Here is a 27943-nt window from a genome sequence, read left to right on the forward strand (position 1 = left end):
AGGTACTGGCAGAAGTAAAGCTGTGGCGACAGATCATGAATCATTCTTGGGTAGAGCACTTATCCAAAAAGGCAAAGGTCCTGAGTTCGAGTCTCAATCCGGCACATAGTTTTGATCTGCAGAAAGTTTCTTCTCAAATGTGGCTTGACATTCAGCCATCCACTGGAACTTCACATCTTTCTTCAAAAACTGTATCAGTGCTCTTGCAATATCCGCAAATTAAGTGAATTAACTTCGAAGTGATTCAGAAACCGGGTAGGAGATATGGTAACACAGATGGGCTGAGCAAGAAGATTGGCATAATACGAGCACTTGGTTGTAGTCTTGTGGAATGGCAGAAGGCACAAATTGCTGATGCAGACTGAAAGCTATTCGAAACAAAGCCACACTTTGCCATTCACGATGTCTTGTTGTGTAGAACAACAAAACTTGAGCTGTACATTCTGTTGCCTGCTGCATTACAAGCGGAAGTATTAAAAGAAGCACATTGACCACATGCTATTTGGAAGCAGAAGATGCAGGACATCAGATTGTAGAGTAGCCAGACATTATTCGTGCAGGATGCAGAAACAGTATGTGGATCAGTATGTGAGAAATTATGTACCATGAGTATCAAGCAGCATCGCTTCAGAGGTTACCGGAGGCAACCAGACCATTTGAGATCACTGGGATGGACACCTTAGGTCTGTTTAGCCAGGTACCACTGGGTAACCACTACATTCTATTATCTATCATTTTGCACTGTATGTGGCAATGATTACCATTCCAAATCAGCAAATGAGTACAGTAGTGCAGGAAATGGTAGACAATTGGTTGTTGAAGTTTTAACAGTGTAGGAAAAGACAGATAGCTGCTTACTGTAAAGAAGACATGTTAAGTTGCGGACACACACAATTAAAAGACTCTTACATAAAGCTTTCGGTGACAGCCTTGATCAGAAAAATAGAAACACAAACCGTTCATACACACAAGCAAGGAAACCTCATGCACACATGACTGCCAACTCCAGCATCTTGGTCCGGAATAAAACTATCACGTGGGATGCAAGCAGCAATCTGGAGGGGGCGGGGAAGGTGAAGGGATAATAATGTACTTGTGGGGAGAGAGGTCAAATAAACACTGTGAGAGATGAGACTCAGGAGGAGATGATAGGACAGAGAGGATGGAAACTTTTGGGTGGAGGGTGTGGAGACAGTACGTTATCGTAGGTTAGCAGCAGGAAAATTACGAGAGCAGAGAAAGTGTTATAAGAATAATTTCCATCTGTGCTGGTGGTGGATGGAAGGATCCAAATGGCTCAGGTAGTGAAGCAGTCATTTTCATCAAGTATGTTATATTCAGCTGCATGTTGTGCCACAGTGTGGTGTACTCTGCATTTTGCCACAGTTTGGTGGTGGCTGTTCTCCTGGTGGACAGCTGTTTGGTAGTCATATCAATATAAAAAGCTGTGCAATGACTGCAGCAGAGCTGGTAAATGACACGATTGCCCTCACAGGTGGCTTGGCCCTTGATCTGGTAGGATAAACCTGTGACAGGACTGGAATATGAAATGCTGGGTGGATGGACGGGGCAGGTCTTGCACTTGGGCCTTCCATAAGGATATGACTGTTGTGGCAAGGGTTTGGGATTGGGAATGGTATAGGGATGTACTAGGATGATGTGGAGGTTGGGTGGGTGACAGAATATCGCTTTAGGAGGGGTGAGAAGTATCTTGGGTAGGATGTCCTCATTTCAGGGCATTATGATAGGTAACCAAAGCCCTGGCAGGGCTCATTTGTTCCAGTCCAGGATGGTACTGGGTGATGAAAGGAACACTCCTTTGTGGCTCGTTCTAAGTGGTGGTGGGAGGATTGGAGGTGTGAGGGGAAATGACATGGGAGATCTGTTTCTGGCTGGCCAGGCTGTACAGGAAGGATTTCTTGGTGTGAAAAGGATGACAGCTGTCAAAATGCTGGTGTGGTTGGTGTGTTTCATGTGGATAGAGGTGCGGATGGAGCCATCAGAGAGGAGTTGGTCAATATCTAAGAAGGTGGCACGCTGGCTAGAGAAGGACCACGTGAAGTGTATGGGAGAGAAGGTGTTGAGGTTGTGAGGGAACAAAGACCCTGAGTCCAGATCATGAACGTATCATCAGTGAACCTGAACCAGACCAGGGGTTTGGTGTTTTGGGAAACTACGATGGTCTTCTGTAGATGGCCCATAAAAAGGTTGACATAGGAAGGTGCCATGTGTGTGCCCATGCCTGTGCCGCTGATTTGTGTTTCTGTCTTCCCTTCAAAGGAGAAATAGCTGCATGTTAGGATAAAATTAGTAAGAAGTATGGAGGAATGAGCTAGTGAGTCTGGAGTCTAAAGGACGTTGGGAAATGTAGTGAGTCTGGAGTCTGAAGGATGTTGGGAAAGGTAGTGTTCAGTAGCAGTAAGACTCCGGGCATAAGGTATGACGGTGTATTGGGAGGTGGTATCAACAGCGATGAGTAGGTGTCCAGAAGGGGTGGAGATGGTGGAGAGTTGGTGAAGGAAGTAGTTGGTGTCTTTGACATGGAAGAGTAGATTACAGGCAATTGGCTGGATGTGTTGGTCAACGAGGGCTGAAATTCTTTCAGTGGTGGCACAATAACCAGCCATAATGGGGTGTCCAGGGTTGTTGGGTTTGTGGATTTTGGTGAGGATGTAGAAGGTGGATGTGTAGGGTGTCATATGGGGTCAGAAGAGAAATGGATTCAGGGGAGAGGTTTTGGTAAGGGCCTGGGGTGTTAAGCAAGGACTGGAGGTTGTGTTGGACTTCTGGGATGGGATCACTCTGGCAGAGTTTACAAGTGGAGGAGTCAGATAATTTATGAAGACCTTCTGCCAGGTAGTCACTGTGATTCATAACAACAGTGGTGGAGCCTTTGTCTGCAGCTAAGGTGATTAGGTCAGGATTTGTTTTGAGGTTGTGTATAGCTATTCTCTCTTCTAATGAAAGATTGTTGTTCTGAGGAAGGGACCTGGGGAAGGGTGGTGAGGCTAAGTTGGAGATAAGGAATTCCTGGAAGGTGACCAGCAGGTGGTTAGGTGAGTGGGTGGGTGAGGGGGGGGGGGGGGATAATGGCTGAATTGGAGGTACAAGCTGGTAGAGGCAGTGTTCTGAAATGGGTACTCTTTTATAAAGGTCAGGAAATATGGTTCCATTGAGCAAAAGGTGCTGGGCCAAAAATTTCAAAAATTAGATTTATTAAAAATTCCTTAATGACAGGTTTTTTTCATTCGTTTGTACTTACTCACTACAAACACAAAGGCACCTAATTTCTACTTAAATTTTACATCAGCCTCAATCACTCTAAAGGAATTCATCATTCCAATAATTAAGAAGGATTCACTTTGCATTATTAAAAAAATCATTTTAAGCAAATATATAAAAAACAGGCATTCAGTTTAACAATTAAAAAAAACTTTCAATAAAATCTGGCAGTGGGCTAAATTTCAAGGGAACAACTGTCATCCCAATAGAATGTTCAACACAAGTTACTCTTGAACATAGATAGCTTCACCAACACTGGTTGCCAATAGAATCTCATTAACTAGAACATATCAGGAGATTCTTAAAATGGCCAACAACAATTCGCAATTCATGACAAAATAAAACTAAATCAGTTATTACAAAATTATAGAAAAGATTACAGAGACCAACATATCCAGTTTACAAACAGCAATGGTTTTCCTTTTTTACATCCAGTACAGGCTTCTTTCGAGTGCACCCTTTACCCTTGGGCATGCAGCATGGTCAAACCTGTCTCAGGTTACCTGCTGTCACAAAAAATCCGGCAGTCACACAGAAGGCAAATAAGCAGGCTTCTTGAACACAGGGAGATGTGACATTAGTTTAATAAACTTGATACACACACACACACACACACACACACACACACACACAACTTCCTCTCACACTATTGAATAATTCAGAAAAACAGTCTTTGAGAAAAATTTCTGAGGCCACAATATTGTAATAACAGCTTGTCCCCTGTTGAACTCAAATACTTGACGGTTAAGCTAAAGGTTCCTGACCCATCAGCACACCCCACAATTACTATTTGAAGTTAATGGTAAAAATTCTAACTGCTGCAGTCAACATCCTGAATATGTTTAACAAAATTAGCATGTCGCTATAAGCCCACACAGTTCCCAAGTACAGCTCATCAAGTTATCAGTAGTCTGTATCCACAATGATGCCCTGCTGGATGACAAGGATGCACACACCCTTGTCTCATCCAAAAGTCCAAATATACCAAGACTGAACACAGTGCCCACTTTGTGGCCATATCTTGCTACTTCTACACGCCACCGTCCAGAGCAGCTGCCAGCACCAGAGCATCCTACACCTCCTTGACAACAATCAACCAACGTCGTTGTTAACCAATTTAAAGTCTGGTCCCACTTCCTTGGGGAGCCAGCATGGTAGATGATCAATGCTGACTTTAAATTGTGATTAATCCACTCTGCAAAAGACAGCTGTGGGTAATATGGCATGGTCTTTATGTTCCTAATTCCATATGCAAAACACAACGCAAGAAAATGCAGGCACATTGTCACTCACTAAATTGTGGGGTGGACCAAAGCTTGCAAAAATGGATGACACATGATGGATGCTCATGCCTGTTGTAGTACCTCTGCTTGGAATGAGCCAGACAAATCTGGTGAAGGCACCCACCATGACAAAGATAAATCTATTACCATTTTCGATACATATGAGCGGCCCTATATAATCAACAAACAGCCTATCAAAGGGATGAAACTCCCTAGTGGATTGCAAAAATCCTTTGACATTCCATCAGGTTTCCCTCATTTGTAATACTCACAACTACCCACCAACCTTTGAATTTCAGCTGCCATTCCTTTCCAAGTCACATGTCCCTTGATCTTTTAGAATGCATTGTCCACCACATACTGACTGATGGTAAAACTTAAAGACATCCGGCACTAGGCTCCTGAGTAAACAAATTTTCACTTTTTGGTCCCGCCACCCCTGATTACAGAGTACCCGTCTTTCCATAGACTATCCTTCCAAGACATGTCACTGCTTCAATTTCTTTTAAACTAAAGAAAATTTGGGGTGTCTTTCCCATTCCTCCTTTAAATTGCTGAATAATGCTGGGAAGTCTGTTAGAATTGTTGCAACCACTTGAGGTTCAAGAGTCTCCACAAACTCCGCAGATAACAACACTTGTGAAACTTCTCCATCCTCGTCTTCCTCATCTCGCTGAAACATGTGGCTGAGCACGTCAGCAATCAGACTTAGAGAGCTGCGATTGTACACCACATCAAATTGGAAAGCCTAAATCCTAATCGCCCAGTGGGCTACCCTATCTGTCTTCCATGGGCATGCCAATACCTAACTTAATGCTTAATTATCAGTTTCAAGCCAAAACTGCTAATTTTCAAGGTAGAACTTGAATTTTTCATGAGCAAATAGTACGGCTAATACCTCTAGTTCATAGACAAAGTAATTCAGTTCAGGACCGGAAAGTGCCCTTGAAGCAAACGTCAATGGTCATCATTTGCCTGCCTGCTCTTGTAACAGAATGGCTGCAATGCCCAAGTTTGACACATTGGTCTGTACAGTAAATGGCATGTTAAAATCGGGGATTCTCAATACCAGAACATTACTAACAGTTCTCTTCAAAACTTCAAAAGTGGCCTACTGGCTGTTACCCCAGTGAAATTTCTCCCCTTTCTTTCTCAGCTGATTGAGAGGGGTGGCCAGCCTACAAAATTTTGCACAAATTTGTGAAAAAAATTACACATTCCAATAAATCAGGCCACCTCCTTTTCACTAAGGGGTACCGGAAACTTATGGATACTGCTGGTCCTCAACCGTTCAACTCTCTCTCCCTTTTCTGACACAATGTGCCCCAAAAATTCTAGCTAATGTCACTTTGCCCAGTTTAACTGTTAGACCTGCCTCCCTAAGCCATGTTACCACCTGCTTCAGATATTCAATATGCTGTTCAAAATTCTTGCTGTACACTACCACATCGTCAAGGAAATTGTACACAAAATTCAGTTTAAATTCCCCTAACACAGAATCTAACAGGTGGGACAACACTGCTGCTCCAGTGGACAATCCAAAAGGTACAGGGTTGAATTTGTACAAATTATAGTTTGTGCAGAAGGCTGTCAGCAGTTTAGATTCCTCAGTAAGCAGGATCTAATACTATGCCTGATTTACATCTAATACAGAAAACACACGTGTACGAGCAAACCATGGAAACCAGTTGTACAAGCTGGGGAGAGGAACACCTGGAGGAGCATTCCAGACACCACCTCCGTAAGTTATCCAACCTGCTGACCTCCTACTGCCACCTCGGAGCACCACTATCCAATTTCTATCTTACTCACAATGTTCCTCCTCGTCCACCCCTCATAGCAATGAAACCCTGCCCCTAGCTGACCACCTCAACTTGCCACATCCCCCAAAACCACCTACCAATCTCCACGAGATCCACAGCCTAAACATTCCCGTAACAGTGTTGTTAACTCGTCCAGCAAAATCCCCAGCTCTGCAGAAGTTTCAGTTCTATCAAAAGGCCTCACCTTTAGTCTTACATCCAAATCTAACCATACTGGACCTGTAAAAGACTTATTTCCCTTCTTCCAATCCCTGCAATGAAAGCAGTTCTTTGCCGTCAATCCCTCTAGCCAAAACCACCCTAAGTCCAACACGGAATTTTTTTATGAATAGCAGTGACTACCTGAGAGAAGGCCTCCACCAACTATCTGACTACTCCACCTATAAACTTTGCCAGAATGATTTAATCTCAGAAGTCCAACACAACTGCCAATCCCTGCTTACGGCCTTAGGCCCTTCCCAGGACATTTCCCTTGAAGCCACTTCCTTCTTCACCCCTATGACACCCACCTTCTACGTGCTCTCCAAAAATCCACAAACCCAACAGTCCTGTACACACCATTCTGACTGGTTATTGTGCCCCCACTGAAAGAATTTTGGCCCTCATTGACCAACATCTCCAACCAATTGCTCCTAATCTAATCTCCCATGTCGAAGACACCAAGCACCTCCTTCACTGACTCTCCACCATCCCACCCCTTTACCTCCTGGATCTATGCTAGTCACTGTTGACACCACCTCCCTATATGTCAACAGCCCTCATGCCCATGGTCTTACGGCTGCTGAACACTACCTTTCCCAACATCCTTCAGACTCCAAACCCACTTCCTCATTCCTCATACACCTTAATAACTTCATGCTAACATATTGCTACATTGTAAGAGAGAATGGTTGGATGCATGTGGTAGGTTGCTGATGAAGGCACTTGGGACCACAGATACTGATAATATTCTAGAATGGAAATAGCCAACAGGAACAAAGCTGTAACTAAGTGGCATACTACACACCTAAGAAATTTGAAACAGGGCATCTACTTCACGTGGCCCTCCCCAACCCAGCATGCCAACATTCCTAGATGTTGACCACCTCCTCTCTGATGACTCCATCTGCATCTCTGTCCACAATAAACCCAGCAACAGTGCCTACAATTCAACAGCTGTGATTCTTTTGACACCAAAAGATCCTTCCCACACAGCCTGACCACCCAGGGACTGTATATCTGCAGTGACAAGAAATCCCTCCCTCAGTATGGTGAGGGTATTGCCGAGGCTTTCACACACGGGCACTATCTCCCAGACCTAGTCCACAAACAGATTTCCCGTGCCATTTTCTCTCACACCCCCAATCCTCCCACCACCACTGAGAACCAGCCACAAAGGAGTGTTCCTTTCGTCACCCAGTACCATCCTGGACTGGAACTACTGAACCACATCCCCCGCCAGGGCTTTGGTTACCTAACAGAATGCCCTGAAATGAGGACATCCTACTCAAGATACTTCTCACCCCTCCTAAAGTGTCATTCTGTCACCCAACCTCCACATCATCCTAGTCCATCCCTATGCCAATCCCAATCCCAAACCCTTGCCACAAAAACCATATCCCTGTGGAACACCCAGGTGCAAGACCTACCCAATCCACCCACCCAGCACTTCCTATTCCAGTCCTGTCACAGGTTTATCCTACCCGATCAGCATTCGGGCTACTTGTGAGACAGCCATGATATTTACCAGCTCTGCTGCAATAATTACACTTTATATACAGGGTGTTACAAAAAGGTACGGCCAAACTTTCAGGAAACATTCCTCACACACAAATAAAGAAAAGATGTTATGTGGATATGTGTCTGGAAACGCTTAATTTCCATGTTAGAGCTCATTTTAGTTTCGTCAGTATGTACTGTACTTCCTTGATTCACCGCCAGTTGGCCCAATTGAAGGAAGGTAATGTTGACTTCGGTGCTTGTGTTGACATGCGACTCATTGCTCTACAGTACTAGCATCAAGCACATCAGTACGTAGCATCAACAGGTTAGTGTTCATCACGAACGTGGTTTTGCAGTCAGTGCAATGCTTACAAATGCGGAGTTGGCAGATGCCCATTTGACGTATGGATTAGCACGGGGCAATAGCCGTGGCGCGGTACGTTTGTATCAAGACAGATTTCCAAAACGAAGGTGTCCCGACAGGAAGACGTTCGAAGCAATTGATCGGCGTCTTAGGGAGCACGGAACATTCCAGCCTATGACTCGCGACTAGGGAAGACCTAGAACGACAAGGACACCTGCAATGGACGAGGCAATTCTTCGTGCAGTTGACGATAACCCTAATGTCAGCATCAGAGAAGTTGCTGCTGTACAAGGTAACATTGACCACGCCACTGTATGGAGAGTGCTACAGGAGAACCAGTTGTTTCCGTACCATGTACAGCGTGTGCAGGCACTATAAGCAGCTGATTGGCCTCCACGGGTACACTTCTGCGAATGGTTCATCCAACAATGTGTCAATCCTCATTTCAGTGCAAATGTTCTCTTTACGGGTAAGGCATCATTCCAACGTGATCAAATTGTAAATTTTCACAATCAACATGTGTGGGCTGACGAGAATCCGCACGCAATTGTGCAATCATGTCATCAATACAGATTTTCTGTGAACGTTTGGGCAGGCATTGTTGGTGATGTCTTGATTGGGCCCCATGTTCTTCCACCTACGCTCAATGGAGCACGTTATCATGATTTCACACGGGATACTCTACCTGTGCTGCTAGAACATGTACCTTTACAAGTACGACACAACATGTGGTTCATGCACAATGGTGCTCCTGCATGTTTCAGTCGAAGTGTTCGTACGGTTCTCAACAACAGATTCGGTGACCGATGGATTGGTAGAGGCGGAGCAATTCCATGGCCTCCACGCTCTCCTGACCTCAACCCTCTTGACTTTCATTTATGGGGGCATTTGAAAGCTCTTGTCTACGCAACCCCGGTACCAAATGTAGAGACTGTTCGTGCTCGTATTGTGGACGGCTGTGATACAATACGCCATTCTCCAGGGCTGCATCAGCGCATCAGGGATTCCATGCGACGGAGGGTGGATGCATGTGTCCTCGCTAACGGAGGACATTTTGAACATTTCCTGTAACAAAGTGTTTGAAGTCACGCTGGTATGTTCTGTTGCTGTGTGTTTCCATTCCATGATTAGTGTGATTTGAAGAGAAGTAATAAAATGGGCTCTAACATGGAAAGTAAGCGTTTCCGGACACATGTCCACATAACATATTTTCTTTCTTTGTGTGTGAGGAATGTTTCCTGAAAGTTTGGCCGTACCTTTTTGTAACACCCTGTATATATGAGACTACCAACCAAATGTCCCCCAGGATGAGCGGCGACTGCCAAACTGTGGCCAAAAGGAGAAAGTAGACCACTACAAGCAGCTAAATATAACACACTTTATTTCAATGGCTGCTTCGCTAAGCAAGCCATCTGGATCCTTCCCTCCTCCACCAGCTTTTCTGAACTGCCCATATGGGAGTTAACCTTATAAGACCTTCTCCGCTCAATCCCGGCCTCAACCTACGGTAACATACTGTCCCCACACCTTCCACTCAGCAGTTTCCATCCTCTCTGTCCTATCATCTCCTCCCCATTCTCATCTCCTTCTCTGTTTATTTGCCGCCCCCTGGCAATACACCTGCTCGTCTTTCTCCATTCCTTTCCTTTTTTGCACCTTTTTTCCCTACCTAACTGCCCCACAACCTCACGACACTGCACTTATTGGCATTCTAGTCCCTGCACAGTCCACCAGTGTTCGCCTCTGTCCCCACCTGTACGCTACTATCCCTTCCCCTTCCCTGCACTCTCCAGATTGCTGTTTGCATCCCATGTGATAGTTGCATTCTGGCCCGAGATGCTGGAGTTGATGGTCATGTGTGCATAAGATGTGCATGCTTGTGTTTATGAATGGAGTTTGTTTCTCTTTTGCTGATGGAGGCTGTGGCCAGAAGCTTAATGTAAGTGTCTTTTAATTGTGCCTGTCTACAACTTACTGTATCTTCTTTATGTAAGCAGCAATCTGTATTTCCCTACATTGTTGATATTCCTACCTAGAGTTGTTTGGTTGTTGAAGTTCCACATCCTGGAAATGACAGTCATGGATCAGGGCACCAACTTCAATGAGAGAGAATTAAATAACCATGTCACATGTGTCTGGAAACTTAAGAACTATTCCATCGCACATGCAGACTAAGAAGATGATTAAACACATTCATTAAAAGTTTGGGAAGATGCTGAGCTTTTACGTCATGAGTCACTATAATGAATGGGATATTTACTGGAAATATGTTGTGGCTGCATGTGATTCAAATGTGCATGACAGCACTGGTCTCTTGCCATACAAGGTAATGTAAGGAAAGGAGGTACTACTGTTTGACATTATTTAGCCAAAGGTAGGAAAAAAACAGGAAGAACTGTATGGATCTTTGCTAGAACATTAAAGGATGTGTGAACATCAGGAGGAAATGGAACAGTATAGTGGTAAGTTTCGAGTGTGTAGGGTTGGCCAGTGGGTGAGTGGGTGATGTCAACTTGCCTACATACATCCATGGGTACCAGGAATAAATTTATTATGCTATGTCAGGGGCGGCAAGAAGTTGTGCAAATTACACAATCAGTAAATGTTAAATTGCAATTGCCAACACCGACTACTATTGTCCACATGAAGTGCACTCGATTTTTGAATGCACGCTGGATACTTTACCACAGGTACCAGCACCGCTACATGGGTAGAAGGTAGAGGGGCAAAAAGGGAATAAGGATATAGAAACTCGTGCTCGAGACATCTTACACACTGAGATCAAGGAAGTAGATAGTTACATGTGCCTTTTTTATGGTTAATTATGTAGGAAATAAAGGTTTCATGGCAAACCTTGTGGAACATTATGTTTGTTCATTTTTCTTGTTATGCTGTTTTACTGTTCATTATTACAGGCAGATTTATGGTGATGTACTTTGTAATAGTAATAAGGATGGTAAGTGATTGTGTGTGGAACTGGGTAAGACACGGATGTTTTGGCATAACAGGAGGTTTTATATCATTCATGGTGGGTAATACGTCATGAGCATCCAGAATTTTCAAGAGTGGGGGGGATAGTGTTGTGGCTTGCTTTCCCCAGGTGGCATTACAAACAAGGACAACAATGACATATGTCATAATTCAGGCAGTGCTACACTCTTTCAGTGAGGAAGTGGCAGAAACAATGCAGAACCAGCAACTGGAGTGAGGGTTACTGTTCTCCAGACAGGAGGATGTCATCCTAACCTGTCATCTTTGGCGCTGAAGTTGACATACAATGTGTGGGAAGTAAGGAATGAGGTACAGAGGCTGGAGGAGATATTGCTACATTGAAAGAGAGGATGGCTGGATGCACGTGAGTAGGCTGCTGAAGGTATTCGGGACCAGAGATACTGATGATATTTGAGAATGGGAACAGCCAACAGGAACAAAGCTATAACTAAGTGGCATACCACACAACTGAGAAACTTGAAAGAAGCCATGCTGAATAACATTTGAATGTTGCAAGAACTAACAACAAAGCTGATGGGGTGTGTGAAAGCAACCATGAGCATGGTGAATCAAGATCTGAATGTGATACAGACCTACCTACATCTGCTACAATACTAGAATGGCTAGAGGATGAAGGTAACAGCATTACAGGTCATCCGCCATATAGTACATGGGAAGTTGTCTCCCACATTGTTACCCCCAGAACAATTCATGGTTGGCCAACGGAAAGTTCACGAGAAACTAACAGTGGAACTGCAACATGTAGCTAAACTGAATGGGCAACGCTTGTTGGCATTTTATCCCATTGCAGCAACAGGAATCAGCATTAATAGAGCCCAACTCTATACAATAATTCCATTTTCCATGGCAAGTATTGATACATGGTACAAATTTTCACAGTCCCTTTCCAGCTCCTCCACTGTTATGAAATAAAGGACTAATTCAAACAGAATTACTTCCATGACAGTCCACTGCCTGACACCAGCCACCAGCCTAATGAAGCCACACCCTCCCATATACCCTGACCTATCACAGTCAGCTTACCTGCCACGATAGAGGACATACACTCCTAACTCTATATTAATTTAAAAAACCTTTCTTGGTGTTGAGTAGCAAACTGAAATCTGCTCCTGTTATTGGCTCTGATATATATGCTACAGTAACTTTCCACTGAGACTTCTTGCTCCCTGGGAATCATAAAGAAATAACCACTGGAGAATTTGTTGTTCCACTGATCTGGAACCAGAGATGCGCTCTAGCAAAACTACAGTTCGGTAGTTTTGGTGCAGTAGATAAATGACAGAGTAAATGGCAGGATTACTGGTAGTATTGGTAGGGAAAGAAACATAAATAAATGTTAAGATAGAATCGGGAGCTGACAACCTTCTCCCCCCCCCCCCCCCCCTCCTCCTTTCTTCATGCAATTTGAACTGCACATCATTCAATGTTTGTCTATTGCGTACTTTATATCCTTACAGAATATACATTTCATTTTGTGAGTAATAAGAATTAGTTGATGCAAGTATAGTTTATATGCACAATCATTAAAAGTACATGTAACTGATTCATCGTGACCAAAGGCAAGAGTTTCTTGCTATTATTGATAAATGCAAAAGTTGTGTATGAATAACACAAACATGTTTTATATTAAGTCAAACAAAGTATTGAAGCAATGTTTGATATACCTTTTCAGTTTCTTTACAATAATACGTAAAGAAAGTAAACGTTATGAGGTACCCAGTCGGTATGCTATGCAACTAATGTATAGGTAATGTGGCAATGACCTTAATTGACTAAAGCTACTAGAAAAACTACTGTAGTCTATGCTTACTTATGATGCTCTATGGTAGCCTGCAGTAGTTTTACTATTCTATCTGGAACCCATTGTATCAGTGCTACTTCAAGTGTTCATAACAACTGGAAGGTGGATGGAGCGACCTTGATATCTTGCATCATAGATCAAAGTTTTGATCAAGTTGGCTAATCACATATGTGAACTTTGTTTTATTGCTCGTTATTCCACTACAGAAAAAAAAATTGCTATCAGTTGTGTTTTTTGGATTCTGTGGCCTAAAATCGGCAGTAAACGCAGGGCCACTTGCAAGATTAAACCTGTGTGTGTGATCCAACCCTAATATGGACTGATGCAGATGAAAAGATCAAACCTATGTGAGATCCAAACCTGATGTGAGTGATGCAGATGAAATTTTGACTGGGGCGGCTTGTATGTTACTCTTTCCTTCTTCCTAGTATCTTTTAACTGTCTATAAATTCTTGTCTTCGATTGCGGACTTGATTTACTTTATGATCATAAAACGGGGATCACCACTGAAGTTAATGCAGAATGCTAAACTGCTTTACCAGTTATTGACATTTATAACGTAACTGAGATTATGAGAATATCTAATCAAATAATTTACGTTCACAAAAAAGGAAAACAGACTAAATCAGAGCTGTCAGAAACACAACTGTATTTCCCTTCATTAGAACACCTTTACTTTCAGTGCCGCTACATCGACTCACTGTCATCCATCACAAATGTAAACAATCTGTGTTGTCTTCTCTATGTCTCATTTCATTTTAACTCTGTTTGCACTTTCAGTTGTCACATGATGAGCAAAGTAGCTCAAAGCCAGTTTGGTAGTTCGTGACCAAATAAATATAATATTGCAGAACAATAGCAAGTATTTCCTATGTAATAATAAGTTCTCTTTGTAACATTAACTTGTCCCATATAAACAAGTGTAGCACAATTAAGAATGTTGTTGGCTGGATATTTCCTAACGTTTTTTATTTTGAAATTTGGTGGCCTAATGTGCGAGGGTCTTTATTGAAAAATTTCTGTTTCCAAGTATTTTTACTGACTGCAAAGTACCTGTTATTCCATACAGAAATTTTTAAAATATGCCAGTCATGTCAGATGTTATGACCAACATTTTGCTCCCCGATCATGTGCGACTGCTGCTGAGCTTTCTCAGCTTGTCAAGTTATGCTTGGAGCTCGATACACATTAAACAGCTGTATAGTCTGCATTGCAAGAAAGCAACCAACAGATACTTTCAATTTCACCACTGCAATTACAATCAATTTTAAAGGAGGAAGTTCGTAAGGCATATATTTAACTTCAGTTGTTGAGTATGGTGAGTGGTAGATAGTTTTAAGTAGAATAAAGAGATGGATAAAACATTTTAAGGGTAGAAATGCTGTTATTGTAGACTGGTTTCACACGGGTCATCTTGATCTACTACAAGAGACAAGAATGTCCAATGAGTGAATAAACTGAATACGAGAGAGAGACATATTTTTGTAAGGGATATTGTGGACACCCTTCATATGGATGTAAAGTTGTTCAGCCAGTGCTAGTACAGTACTGTGAGGCACCCACCATCTGAAATAACCTGAAGTCATGTTACTTTTTAAGCATTATTCTGAACAATGTGAGCATCATTCCACAAGAGACAAATTGAACAGAGAGTAGTTGATTGTATTAATATAGCACAAAGAGGACCAAATAGCAATACCAGGAAGACATGTAAATCATTGGAAGTAAAGTTGACAATATAAATACACCAACAACAAGATACAATTCTGAAATTATTGTGTAACAGTATTGTCTTGAAAATTTTTAAAATTACAAAGCATTAATGTAAAGAGAGAGAGAGAGAGAGAGAGAGAGAGAGAGAGAGAGAGAGAGAGAGAGAATTCATTTGGCTGGTTGAAAAACTGTATTACAGATCAGTAATACTGATAAATGACTAACATGCCTGCTTGGACAAATGTGCATTAAAATGCAAAAGCATGTTTGCTGTTATCAGGAAATCATGTTAACGAAAATTATGCATTGCTCTTGTTCCAGGCTATCTATTCTACTGTGAATGTAAAACAAAAGATTTTAGAAAGTTAGGACATCGGTGCAGGGTGTAATGTAAGAATACAGCAGTACTCATGAATACAGCAGTACTCATTTAGTTGGTTAAAGGATTGAATTAAACCAAATATTACGTAACGCTGTTGCATTTTGTTTGAACACTGCCTGCAGGAAATGTTCTTTTGGTCCTGCTCACTGGCATAGTTGTAGACCACAGGAGGTATGGATTTGTGAAGTTTCAGTTTAACGTAAATTACAAACTTTTCTCGTACAAATGCATTCTGATGTGTAGAGAGAGAGGCTTGAAACCACTTCAACATCTCCCCAATTGCCCACATAAGGCATGTTATTGACAAGTGATTCAACACAGAATTTCTTTCAGAACAATGATGAGATTGGAGTTCACAAACGGTGAAAGATGCTACTATTGGCCACCAGCTGCAGCCATGGCTAGTGCTATATGACAAGCTATACAGTATAAAAATCTTGAATTACTGACAGAATTTATTGTAAAACATATTTGAAAAAAAATATATGAAATTTCAGGTTCCCAGCAGTTGGAAGCTTTCACAAAGCTTTAGTTTGGAGCATTACATTGTCCTCAGCACAACACACCTTAGAATTTTACTGTAATTTGATAAAATGGAATAAAAGTTAACATGAATAAATCTATTAATAACTGAATAGTAACAGAAAGATAAAGTGAATGATACATTTGGTTAAAAAAGATAGTTGCTTCAAGAAACAGATTTGGAAAAACTTAAAATTTGACTGCAAAATCTGTCTAAATAAGTTACCTCACATTTTGAACAAGTTCCAAGTACGTGTGTTATCTACATGAACAGTTCCAATATCAATAACTTAAGGAGTGAGATATCCTTTGCCTACAAGAGATATGTTGTGGAACGGGTTCCGATTTTGCTTCCTGTAACACGTACTTTAAACAAAGCCAGGGTCGTAATTGTGGCATTGTAAGCATCAAAAGTACATAAAAACTGGTGTACAGGTCTTTTCTGCACCAACTGAATGATCAGGCTTGACTGAAATGTTGGCAATGTCTCCTCATTCGTGCAGTGGTGCTACAACCCTACTAGGCTCTATGTACATTACCCACAAATACTTAACTTTCATATAGCATCCAGCATATTGCCTGGTTTGAGAAAGACATCAAAGCATGCTCATCTTTTTGAGAACAGCAAGAGGGGACACTTTATGAATATTGTTGAGAAATTTTTGAGATTCGAAGTAAGCACTCGTTCCCATCCCTAGATTTGGAGCACTACACCGTCTTATCTATAAATGAATTAAACCATCAATATTGCAAAAAGCCACACCATAAGATGCAAATTAATTATTATACAGGGTGGTCCATTGATAGTGACCGGGCCAAGTATCTCACGAAATATGCATCAAACGAAAAAACTACAAAGAACGAAACTCGTGTAGCTTGAAAGGGGAAATCAGATAGCACTATGGTTGGCCCGCTAGATGGCGCTGCCATAGGTCAAAAGGATATCAACTGCATTTTTTAAAAATAGGAACCCCCATTTTTTATTACATATTCGTGTAGTACGTAAAGAAATATGAATGTTTTAGTTGGACCACTTTTTTCATTTTGTGATAGATGGCACTGTAATAGTCACAAACGTATAAGTACGTGGTATCACTTAACATTCTGCCAGTGCGGGCTGTATTTGCTTCGTGATACATTACCCATGTTAAAATGGACCGTTTACCAATTGCGGAAAAGGTCGATATTGTGTTGATGTATGGCTATTGTGATCAAAATGCCCAATGGGCGTGTGGTATGTATGCTGCTCGGTATCCTGGACGACATCATCCAAGTGTCCGGACCATTCGCCGGATAGTTACTTTATTTAAGAGAAACAGGAAGTGTTCAGCCACATGTGAAATGTCAACCATGTCCTGCAACAAATGATGGTGCCCAAGTAGGTGTTTTAGCTGCTGTCGCAGCTAATCCGCACATCAGTAGCAGACAAATTGCGCGAGAATCGGGAATCTCAAAAACATCGGTGTTGAGAATGCTACATCAACATCGATTGCACCCGTACCATATTTCTATGCACCTGGAAGTGCATGACGACGACTTTGCTGGAATTGCATGACGACGACTTTGAACGTCGTGTTCAGTTCTGTCACTGGGCACAAGAGAAATTACAGGACAATGACAGATTTTCTGCACACGTTCTATTTAGCGACAAAGCGTCATTCACCAACAGCGGTAAAGTAAACCGACATAATATGCACTATTGGGCAACGGAAAATCCACGGTGGCTGCGACAACTAGTGACCTTGGCGGGTTAACGTACGGTGTTGGCATTATGGGACGAAGGATAATTGGCCCCCATTTTATCGATGGCAATCTAAATGGTGCAATGCATGCTGATTTCCTATGTAATGTTCTACCAATGTTACTACAAGATGTTTCACTGCATGACAGAATGGCGATGTACTTCCAACATGATGGATGTCCGGCACATAGCTGGCATGCGGTTGAAGCAGTACTGAATAGCATATTTCATGACAGGTTGATTGGTCATCGAAGCACCATACGATGGCCAACACGTTCACCGGATCTGACGTCCCCGGATTTCTTTCGGTTGGGAAAGTTGAAGGATATTTGCTATCGTGATCCACCGACAACGGCTGACAACATGCGTCAGCGCATTGTCAACGCATGTGCGAACATTACAGAAGGCGAACTACTCGCTGTTGAGAGGAATGTCGTTACACATATTGTCAAATGCACTGAGGTTGACGGACATCATTTTGAGCATTTATTACATTAATGTGGTATTTACGGGTAATCACCCTGTAACAGCATGCATTCTCAGAAATGATAAGTTCACAAAGGTACATGTATCACATTGGAACAACCAAAATAAAATATTCAAACGTACCTATGTTCTGTATTTTAGTTTAAAAAACCTACCTGTTACCAACTGTTCGTCCAAAATTGAGAGCCATATGTTTGTGATTATTACAGCACCGTCTATCACAAAGCGAAAAAAGTGGTCCAACTAAAACATTCATATTTCTTTACATACTACACAAATATGCAATAAAAAATGGGGTTCCTATTTAAAAAAAAAAAACGAAGTTGATATCCTTTTGACCTATGGCAGCGCCATCTAGTGGGCCAACCATAGCGCTATCTGGTTTCCCCCTTCAAGCTAGACAAGTTTCGTTCTTTGTAGTTTTTTCGTTTGACGCTTATTTTGTGAGATATTTGGCCCGGTCACAATCAATGGACCACCCTGTATATCTTGATCATGAAATATTTGCAACTTCCTTTTCAAATAAATCATGCCTTGTCCAGCAAGAGTAGCCCTAACAGGAAGGGTGATATTATGAAACTTACCAACTGATTTTGGCATATCAGCCAATTGTACAAGCTGTCTTTATACGAATGGTTAGTGTCATTCTACCGCATCTGTCTGTTGCATGTGCTTTGGGGTGCACATTTAACTTTTATTGTTGATCATTTAACAAACCCGGGACTATACTGTTCATTCTTTTACTGTCTGCAGTTTTAGATCATCATCAAGGAACAGAAAAACTCTGAATGAGACAAGGAAAAGATTAACAGTAACTGAGGGTCCTGAATGACTTCCTTTACTCCCTAACAATCCTTTTTTGTCAAGTTATTTTCTCTTCTTTTGCGGGCTGGATTCAAAAGCGTGTTTCAGTTACCTTTTTCCTGTCAATCACTACAATCTGCCAACAAAAGTTATTCTGCCTTTAATTTATTTTGATTTACTTTGGATATTTTCTATGGGCTGTCAAGTAGTATGAATCAGCATTTATTCATGAAACAGTAAATGACTGTATTTTTACTACTGTCACTTTTATCTCACTCCTCATTTCTCAGAACGTGGCTAGAGTCTTCCAACTTAATTATTACCTGTTCTGAATTTTCATTATAGTTTAATTACAGTTCCTTACTAGGGTCAGTCTTCTTCACATTTTAACACATTCTACTCTCAATTTTTACATTTTTGTTTCTAGCAGTTATTAATGTTTACAGGTCTGAAAGTGACTTGCAACAATGTTCCAATTCTCAATCGGCCACAGATATCACAAAATGTCTATGCGGAGGAAAATGGTAAAGAAGGAGATATCCGTTCAACGAAGACTCAGGCAGTTCGTTGTCTGACTAATACATTCAGATTACAGGAACTTGAGAAAAGAGAGCACCACCAACATCAATGACTGAATGACGTAAAGTTCCATCTGTCTTTGACTCATTCCATTACCTTCAGCTGCAAAAACACAAAGTTGGAACAGGAATGGCGAAGTCTTGTGTTTTTGTTCACATGGAATGAAGTGTTAAATTTAATAAAGCAGTTCAAGAAATAATGAGAAAATTTCCTGTTTTGGATAGTACCTGATTTGTTTACATGCAACAAAAAAGGCAATAAAACCATTTTTAAAGTATAACAAATTTATTGCTAATATATTTTATTCACATGATAAAAAATAAACTATGCACTTCTTTCATTTCAGTTTCACATACTCAGGTAAATGTTTTTAAGTATGATGATATTTTCATAATTTTATACAAGATCATACAGAATTATACGCTGCTTAGTATTGACCAAGTTACAAACTTAAAACTTTCTCTGTGACCTCATTTTCAAGGAGACTCTTCCACTCATTTATCTTACATAGGAAGAAGAAACAAACCTTATTTCACAAAGAGTCCAACCATTCATCATTGTATGTACAAAAATTATCTCAAAATATATATATCAAAAACAGTCAAGTATTTTTACCAATTCTGCAAAACAAAGTGTAATGTAATGTGAACACAATTTCATTATACATACAAATAGTCACCAATTTGATTGTGTTGTCACTTAGTAAAAAACTTGTTAGCTGCCTAAAAGCTAAGAAATAAAAACAACACACTTGTCAAAAGCACTGTTTGTTAAGTATTAACAGGAAAATATATTCAAAAGTCACAGACATAAAGGGAAAGAATGAATGGATTACAATTACTTTTGTGTCTTCAATAGTTTTTCAACCATACAGATCACAATGCACACTCTCATTCAAACTTTTTTTAAAACAAAAAAGAACCTAGGTGGCAAATAGCATTTGCAGGCAGGAAACTCAAATTGTTGCTGATGTCTGTTACGGTTTGAATTTCACTAGTGGTATGTTTTTGGAAGTTAAGCACTTGTCACAAACCCACTCAGCATAAACTTCTGCTGTCAGGAGTTGGTAGGCAGTTTCAGTCAAACCTGTGCAAACCCTGTGAAGTACAGACAAGATATAATCACAAAATATAGTCCCAGTCCAAAATATAGCTCTAACAATATTTATTTCTCTTCCTCATTCATAAAGACTTTATACTACTGTCTTGTTTGGAAGCAGGGTGGTCACTGGCATTAAGTTAATTGTAAGAGATGGTCACAGTTAAGCTTCAATGTGCTATTGGTAAGAGTTTTCCAAGTTATAAAAATGTTGAGTCAGTCACTTACCTATGAAACCAGAAGTTACAACCCGATTCACACAAAATTGCTTGGTCGTTGTCATGGACTTCCTTGTGGCATGTTCCACAGGGATAAATAGGAGGTGCATTGGGATTCTGGGGATTGAACACCATTGGCTGATCTGGAGGATATACCTGAAAATACAATCATGTATGTAACTATTATGATTAAAAATTTTCAATTCAAAGATATATATCATTTTCAAGCATGGAATGGATATATATCTTTACATAAGTTAACATCAATGTCCTGTAACATGATGAAGATGATAATAGTAACTGTCTTTTCCCCCTCTACAGCACGAGGAGGAAAGCAGGACACTGTAGTAAGAAAAATTGATCAATATTTGCGAAGTACACTGGCTTCTTACCTAATCAAGATGATGTGGAATCTAGGGTGCCTATAGAATATTGCATATGTGGCGAAAGGTGGGGAGCTCTTAAGCCGTGTGAATGATTTGCACCACACAACAGAAACACCTCTTACTGCAGTTTTACCCTATTATGCTACAGGGTGATAAGGCAAACTATTAATGACCAATGATTAAGCTAATGACAAAAAAATACAAGCATCAAGTTATTTATTTGTATATTATTTTATCCGATTTTGCTTTTCTTACAATACTGAAATCCTCTCTCATAAATTACCACTATTGCTGGAAAGATTGAAGGGATGGAATGAAAGAACAGATTTTATGCACAATATCTTCAGTTATCACAGGAATATAAATTTTGTGAATGAGATATGAATATTTCTGAATAATACGAGAGATTTGCTTTCTTTCATTAAAAATTTTGAGTTCCACGAGAGGGAGAAAGGAGAGGGGAGTGTTAGAGATAGTCAACAGTGGTACTGTATTGAACGAAAATGTCTAATACTGCACATTCAAATAGCACTTTCCACATAGGAAGTGCACTACAGTTGGTAGTCATCTATGGAAGTTAAATCCATGTAATGTTTCTAACTGCCTTCAGGTTGAACAATAAACTCCTGTTTTGCCCCTTCTCACTTTCTGAATGTACAGAAAGTGAGTAATGCCCATCCTCAATGAAACAACTCATGCAAGACAGTTAGTTAATCAGAATTTGATTTAAAATCTTTCCTATCTATGTGAGGATCATACTACAGAAATGCTTTTTCACAGAACAATTGTTCATCCAGATTTTTAAGAAGTGCTTCATAGTGACTGTAACAGATAACTCTCACCACATACTATTAACAAGAACAAAGCTTACCATTTATACGAGATAGAACGCTATGTGGAATAATGTATGACTTTCAAACTAAATATACTAGACAAACTCTACCCATTCAGATGAAGAAGCAATAATTTTATATGCTTCCCGTGATTCCCATTAAATGGTACTCAGGGATACAGGTTTACTACTCCCTAGAAAAATTTCAGTTCGTGAGAGGACTGACTTCTAAATATAGTAGATCAAAACATTCAAGTAGAACAATTATCCGGGTCTTGCAGGTAGTGTCACAGCTGTTTTCATTTCTCTTTTGATTTTATAATGTCATTATCCTAATCCAATAGGGCTTCTCTACCAAAGTTAAAAAAAAAAAAAAATTGCTCTTTAGTTCTCCAGTTTTCGAATAGTCCACACTTTGCTTCAATATGCCTTAGATATTATTTTTGTCCTATGACCATATTCGATACTAGTACATGTGTTTCATTAGAGGAATCTTGCTTTACCTATGGCTTCTCTCATGCTTGTTCCTCCCACCACCCCTTTTGCCATCTTGATAATTCCTAGGAATTTCATACTGTTTAATCCACTTCTATAAAGTCACTGAAAAAGTCATTACATATACTTCACAAAATAAAATCCGATATAGTGTGTCACATATGTAACTTTGCTACCTAGTTTTTCCGTTTTCTGTAGTGTCGTCATGAAGTTAGATGTTTGGCAAACTGAAATTTTGCTTTACATTACTGTCATCCCCTTCGCTTTCTTTTCATTTAACAGCGACCAAAATTCTTTGTTAAGAATATTTCCTTACTTTGACCCAGAAGGACATAAAGCATAATTATTTTTATATTTTCTTTTACATCATTCATTGCTACTTTGTCGTAATTGAAATAGCAATGAGTGTACATAGTGAACTCAACTTCCACAATTTGCATCATATATGTAACTTTCGGCTTTCATTGATCCTTAGTTCTAGTAACTTACTAAATTGTGTACATCTTCCCAATCCTCCTTGGGAGTCTAAATGTGTTATTCCACATATCACCTCAAAGGATTTCAGCAGATCCAGAAACGTAATTCAGTTGCTTTGTTTTGTTTTATGTTTTCCCCCTCCTCATAGGTCCTCCACACAAGTACTAAAAGATACCTATTAAATTTTGGTTACATGGTAAGTCACACAGATTTAAATTTGTTCTTTCAACTAAATACATAAGGATTACAGTTAAGAACAATTAAAATTGGAAACACGAAACAGAAGGCAAACTGAAGACTGCATTTTATTAGGACAATTCATGGAATATGTAACACATCTATTATAGGGACTGCTTACACATTATGCATGTCAGTCTTGTTCTGGAGTACTGCTGCATGGTATGGTCCTTACCATGTCGGATTGACAGAGGACGCTGAGAAAGTTCCAAGAAGGGCAGCTTCTTTTGGTATTATCATGTAAAAGGGGAAAGAGTGTCATAGATATGATATGTGCATTTGGGTGGCAAGCATTAAGGCTAAAGTGCTTTTCATTGTGAAGAGATCTTTTCACATAGTTTCAGTCACCCACTTTGTCGTCTGAATTTGAAAATATTTTGTCAACTCCCACCCACATATGGAGAAATTACCATTGTAGTAAAATGAGAAGTCAGAGCTTCCACAGAAGGATTTAAGTGTCTGTTTTTCCCAAGTGCTAAATGTGGTTTGAAGCACCCACTGACAAGCACTGAAGTGAAAACTGTGGAGCAGTTATACACCAGGTGTGTCTCCTGAGAGTCATAAGGTGCATCTTCTCTCATGTTTTGGCACATATTTGCAATTTTGTTTTTGTATTGCATAGCTGGAGTCAGCCCAAACAATTACTACTCATCAGTGACAACAGGAAGTGCTGGTTTTCTTGCCATTAAAAACAAAGTTATTTTTACATTGGAATTTTATGTGCCCATTCGATAGAATGCCCCCAAGTTAGTTCGATATTCATTTTATCGATATCTATTAACAGAGACAGCGAAACACAAAGAATAAACAGTGATCCAGCAGCAACTCAGTAGTGCTGGATACTTGGCAGCAGCAGTCAGCATGGGCCAGGGCAGTGCTGCCATTGCTAGAGTACTGGTTATTCTTCATATTTAACTGTCCCTGTTAATACATATTGATAAAATGAATATCAGACTATACTAATCTGGGACCGCTACATCAAATTGGGACATAAAATTTCACTTTAAAAATAATTTTGTTTGTAACGGGGAAACAAATCAGCATGTCGCATGAAAAGCTTGTGCGCTGTATGTTTGGGCTGACTCCAGCTACACAAAGTAAAACCGAAATTGTAAATATCTACTGAAACACTAGAGAAAATGTACCTGAGAGCTCTTAAGTCAGACACCCTGTAGATGTAGACAGGGACTAAATACCAGCCTGTTCTGTCTTCAGATTCTTCCTGCCTTCTGAATTACATAATGTCATTTTATTATCTATTTCATTACTAAATGAAAGACCAGAATCCCTTCACTAAAACATTTAGCTTGTCTGAAGAATAACATCTAATTAGTAAAACTTCATTTTTTTTATTTCTTTACATTATTCAGATTACTAATTTATAAATGTCAAATATGAGGTGATCATTTCAACGAATCAGACAATTATCTGCTCATACATTTGACATACATGCATAACACAGTTATGGAAATCTGATGGTGTGTCTACTGCTTTTATTTTTTAATTCTGTCATCATTTGGTTTTCATATTTCCCACTGTTTTTATAATGCTGAATATACATCACCAAATCTTGGTGAATTGTTCAAGCTATAATCATTTAGGGTTCTGCTAAGTGTTGACTGTGTTACTGGAAGAACAACTACTTCCAAACTGATCTCCTCCACATCTCTTAAAATGTTGTGAGAACTACTCACCATCAAACAAACTTTTGTGTAGATTGATGTAGTTTCCCTAGATCCCTTCAAACCACTGCCACAGTACAGTTCCTCAGTGTGAAGGGTTCATTTCCTTCTTCAAGAATATCCTATTACAATTGTGACCTGTTTTTAATGACCTCACTCTTGAGGTGTTAAACTGTAGCCCGTTTTTCTTCCTCAACCTGACAGTCGTGGTTTCAAACATTTTCGATAACTTCCATTTGTTAGCATCCTAGTCCTGTGTTTGAGACCTTTTTCCTCATTATTTTCAGTTTCAGCCTACTTTGTATCACTATTAAACTATGGTTCAAATTATTTCAACACCATTAAATGCATTTGCAGTTCGAGACGTAATTCTTAAATCTCTATCTAGACATGTTAAGTACTGTAACGACATGTAAATTCACTCTTCATAGGTAAAAATGATGAGTGATATATACCTTTATTTCTGGTAATTAAGGGTGGAGTATTCATGATGCAAGAAAATATTTTATTGCCACAGCATTTTTTGCTAACGGAATGCTGAAACTGCAATGGCCTCCTGAAGAGGTTTACAAAAGATGGTATTATATGGCGTGAGACATTAAAATATTTATAGAGCAATGTAACAGTCACACAATATTTTCTCCAAAGCCTTAATCTATATTACTACATAAAGACACACCATTTTTTAACATTGTTAACAAAAATTTCAAGAAGTCCTTGACTGATTTACTTCAAAGTTTTACACGACGCTCTATAACATTCAGATGAGCATAGGCTATATATATTTTTGAACGGCAAGGAACTATGTGAAAGGATAGTTGCTACTCACCATACAGTGGAATGGCAAGTCGCAGAAAGGCACAACAGTGAGCGAGTGCCCGCACATTCACGCATACGCATGCGCATGCGCGCGCATGCACAGACACGCGCAACACATGTAACACCCACACACATGACCACCGTCTCAGGCTGCTGAGCCCATTGTGGATTTTCCATTTTTAAACAGCAATATAAATGTTTTCTGTTAAAATTGACTGAGAAAGAAGATGCTACACTGTGCTGTAAAAATGTGCTGATTTGTTTTCTTACTCACAGTCAGTTTCAACAGTGGTAGTGGGGCGCATAAACCATTAGACAAATTGTTTCTACAATATATATTCTCTCTCTTCATATATAATATCAATCAAAAATTGTATACACAATGATGTACTGTTTTATTTTCTTCCTCGCTGTCGGTTTTACGGAAAACAGGCGTGGAATCTGAATCATCTGGAACTTCATAATCCTGCCCACTCACAGATTACAACCACACGAAATATTTTCACAGCTCGAGTGGTCTTTTACCCTGTATACCCAGTGATCCCAACCAATTACCCATTAATTTTAAGTAGCTTCGATTCCTAATCAACTTTTCATTTGCAATAACAATAAACAAGGCTCAAAGTCAGAGAGAGGTAGAAGAGGAGTTGGACAGAAGGAGGGGAGGGGGAGAATGAAATGGACAAAGAGGGGGGGGGGGGGACGGGGCAGGAGGAGGAGATGGAGAAAGAGGGGTAGGAGGAGGAGATAAACAAAGGGAGGGGTGGAGGAGGACATGGGCAGAGAGAGGAGGAATAAGTTTACACTTCCATTTCCCCCTTCTTTTCGATTTCTGAGAATTCTGCAATGAATTCATTGCATTTGTATGGACCAATAAAGATGACATCTGCAACACTGAAGATGATTATTATTTGAGAGTTCTCTCATATGCATTTACAAAGCAGAACAATTACATAAACTGAATTCCACAATAGAAATAGTATTACAGACTAACAACAGAAAGAAATTTAGTTCTGAGAAGTAGAAACACTTCCTAAAAGGAGGGGAGCCATATATCTTAAACAATAATAGCTCATATTTCTGGATATAATAATGTAGCCCAGCCATCTTACTACAGAACTAAAAATGTTGACTAAGCCTTCCCATTTTTGAGCACATAATATAGGTAAATTGGAAAGGCTAGAACTTTTTCCCAAAAAAGTATATTTAGTCATCAAATTCAACATAAAACAATCTCTACTGTGAAGACCACCTTTACTGCTCACATACAAAGGCTTTGTACAAGTAGAAAAAATAAGGATGGTTAGGATAGATGCCATTTAGATCCATAATATTTCAGAATATTTGTAAATGTGTCCACTTTGCCATATCCTTGATGTGGCCATGGTGAGAAAATCTGTGTAGCTTTGCAAAAACCTGAGAAACTAGCAAAAAATCAAAAGCCATGTCTTGTTTGAACCTCCTCATAAGGCAATGATAATAAAAAAATATTTCACAAGAACTAAATGATTAATGGAAAATCTCAAAGACAGATGTGAAACAAATACTAACAAAGAGAGAGAGGGGCTGGCCAGTACTAAGCTCAGTACAGCCGATAGTTACACGAAACAGAACAGAACAGAAAGTTCCCATCTCTGCGTGCAATCCCTCCTTCCACCAGTCTCTCCTGGACTTCCAGAACCTTCAATCCGTAGCCCTTACCCAACTTGTCCTGAATCTCTACACTACTTCGTGTAACCACCACTCCCAACAGCTCCTCTCTCTCTTCAAAGTCCTCCACCTCTCACACCCCTGCTTGGAGAACACACTCAGGATCATCATCCTAGAAGCCAGCTGTAAACTTGAGTTCCATGCCACACACCACCTGAAAAAACTATCCACAGTGCTAGTGCAACACCTAAGAAGTGGGGTCCCTCTCCCTATCCCTCACAAACACCAACCACAGCAGCACCTTTAACAAACCACCCCCCCCCCCCCATAGCCAACAAACCTAGCCTAGCCACCCTACTCAATCTCCCAATCCCAGCACATACCCCACACAGACCAAATCTCAACTGTAACCACAGTCAAATGCCACATATCACCGTCCCAATTCAGTTCTAAACCTCTCATCCAGATCCCTCTCCTCCAGAGAGATCTGTTCTATCAAAAGGCTTAACCTTTAGCCACACACCTAAATTCAACCACACTGCTCTGGTTAAAGATC

General features: G+C 40.2%; 2 protein-coding genes across 3 annotated transcripts in view; one reads left to right on the plus strand and one right to left on the minus strand.

Moving 5' to 3' along the window:
- LOC124622726 (tubulin polyglutamylase ttll6-like) overlaps positions 1-19625 on the plus strand; it is a 500830-nt gene extending 481205 nt beyond the window's left edge. Inside the window, exon 17 of the mRNA XM_047148517.1 lies at positions 19361-19625. Coding sequence (XP_047004473.1) covers positions 19361-19545 — 185 coding nt within the window. The 3' untranslated portion in view covers positions 19546-19625. The remainder of the gene's footprint in view (positions 1-19360) is intronic.
- Positions 19626-19759: 134 nt separating this feature from the next.
- The window catches only part of LOC124621930 (protein pygopus), a 64913-nt gene continuing 56729 nt past the window's right edge, over positions 19760-27943 (minus strand). For both annotated transcript variants that reach the window (XM_047147437.1, XM_047147436.1), the window contains exons 6-7: positions 20820-20965; positions 19760-20590 (exon numbers count right to left, since the gene is read on the minus strand). In XM_047147437.1, the coding sequence (XP_047003393.1) occupies positions 20470-20590; positions 20820-20965 (267 nt within the window). In that variant the 3' untranslated portion in view covers positions 19760-20469. The remainder of the gene's footprint in view (positions 20591-20819; positions 20966-27943) is intronic.

This window comes from Schistocerca americana, chromosome 7 (assembly GCF_021461395.2).
Source record: "Schistocerca americana isolate TAMUIC-IGC-003095 chromosome 7, iqSchAmer2.1, whole genome shotgun sequence".
Taxonomy (NCBI): Eukaryota; Metazoa; Arthropoda; class Insecta; order Orthoptera; family Acrididae; genus Schistocerca; species Schistocerca americana.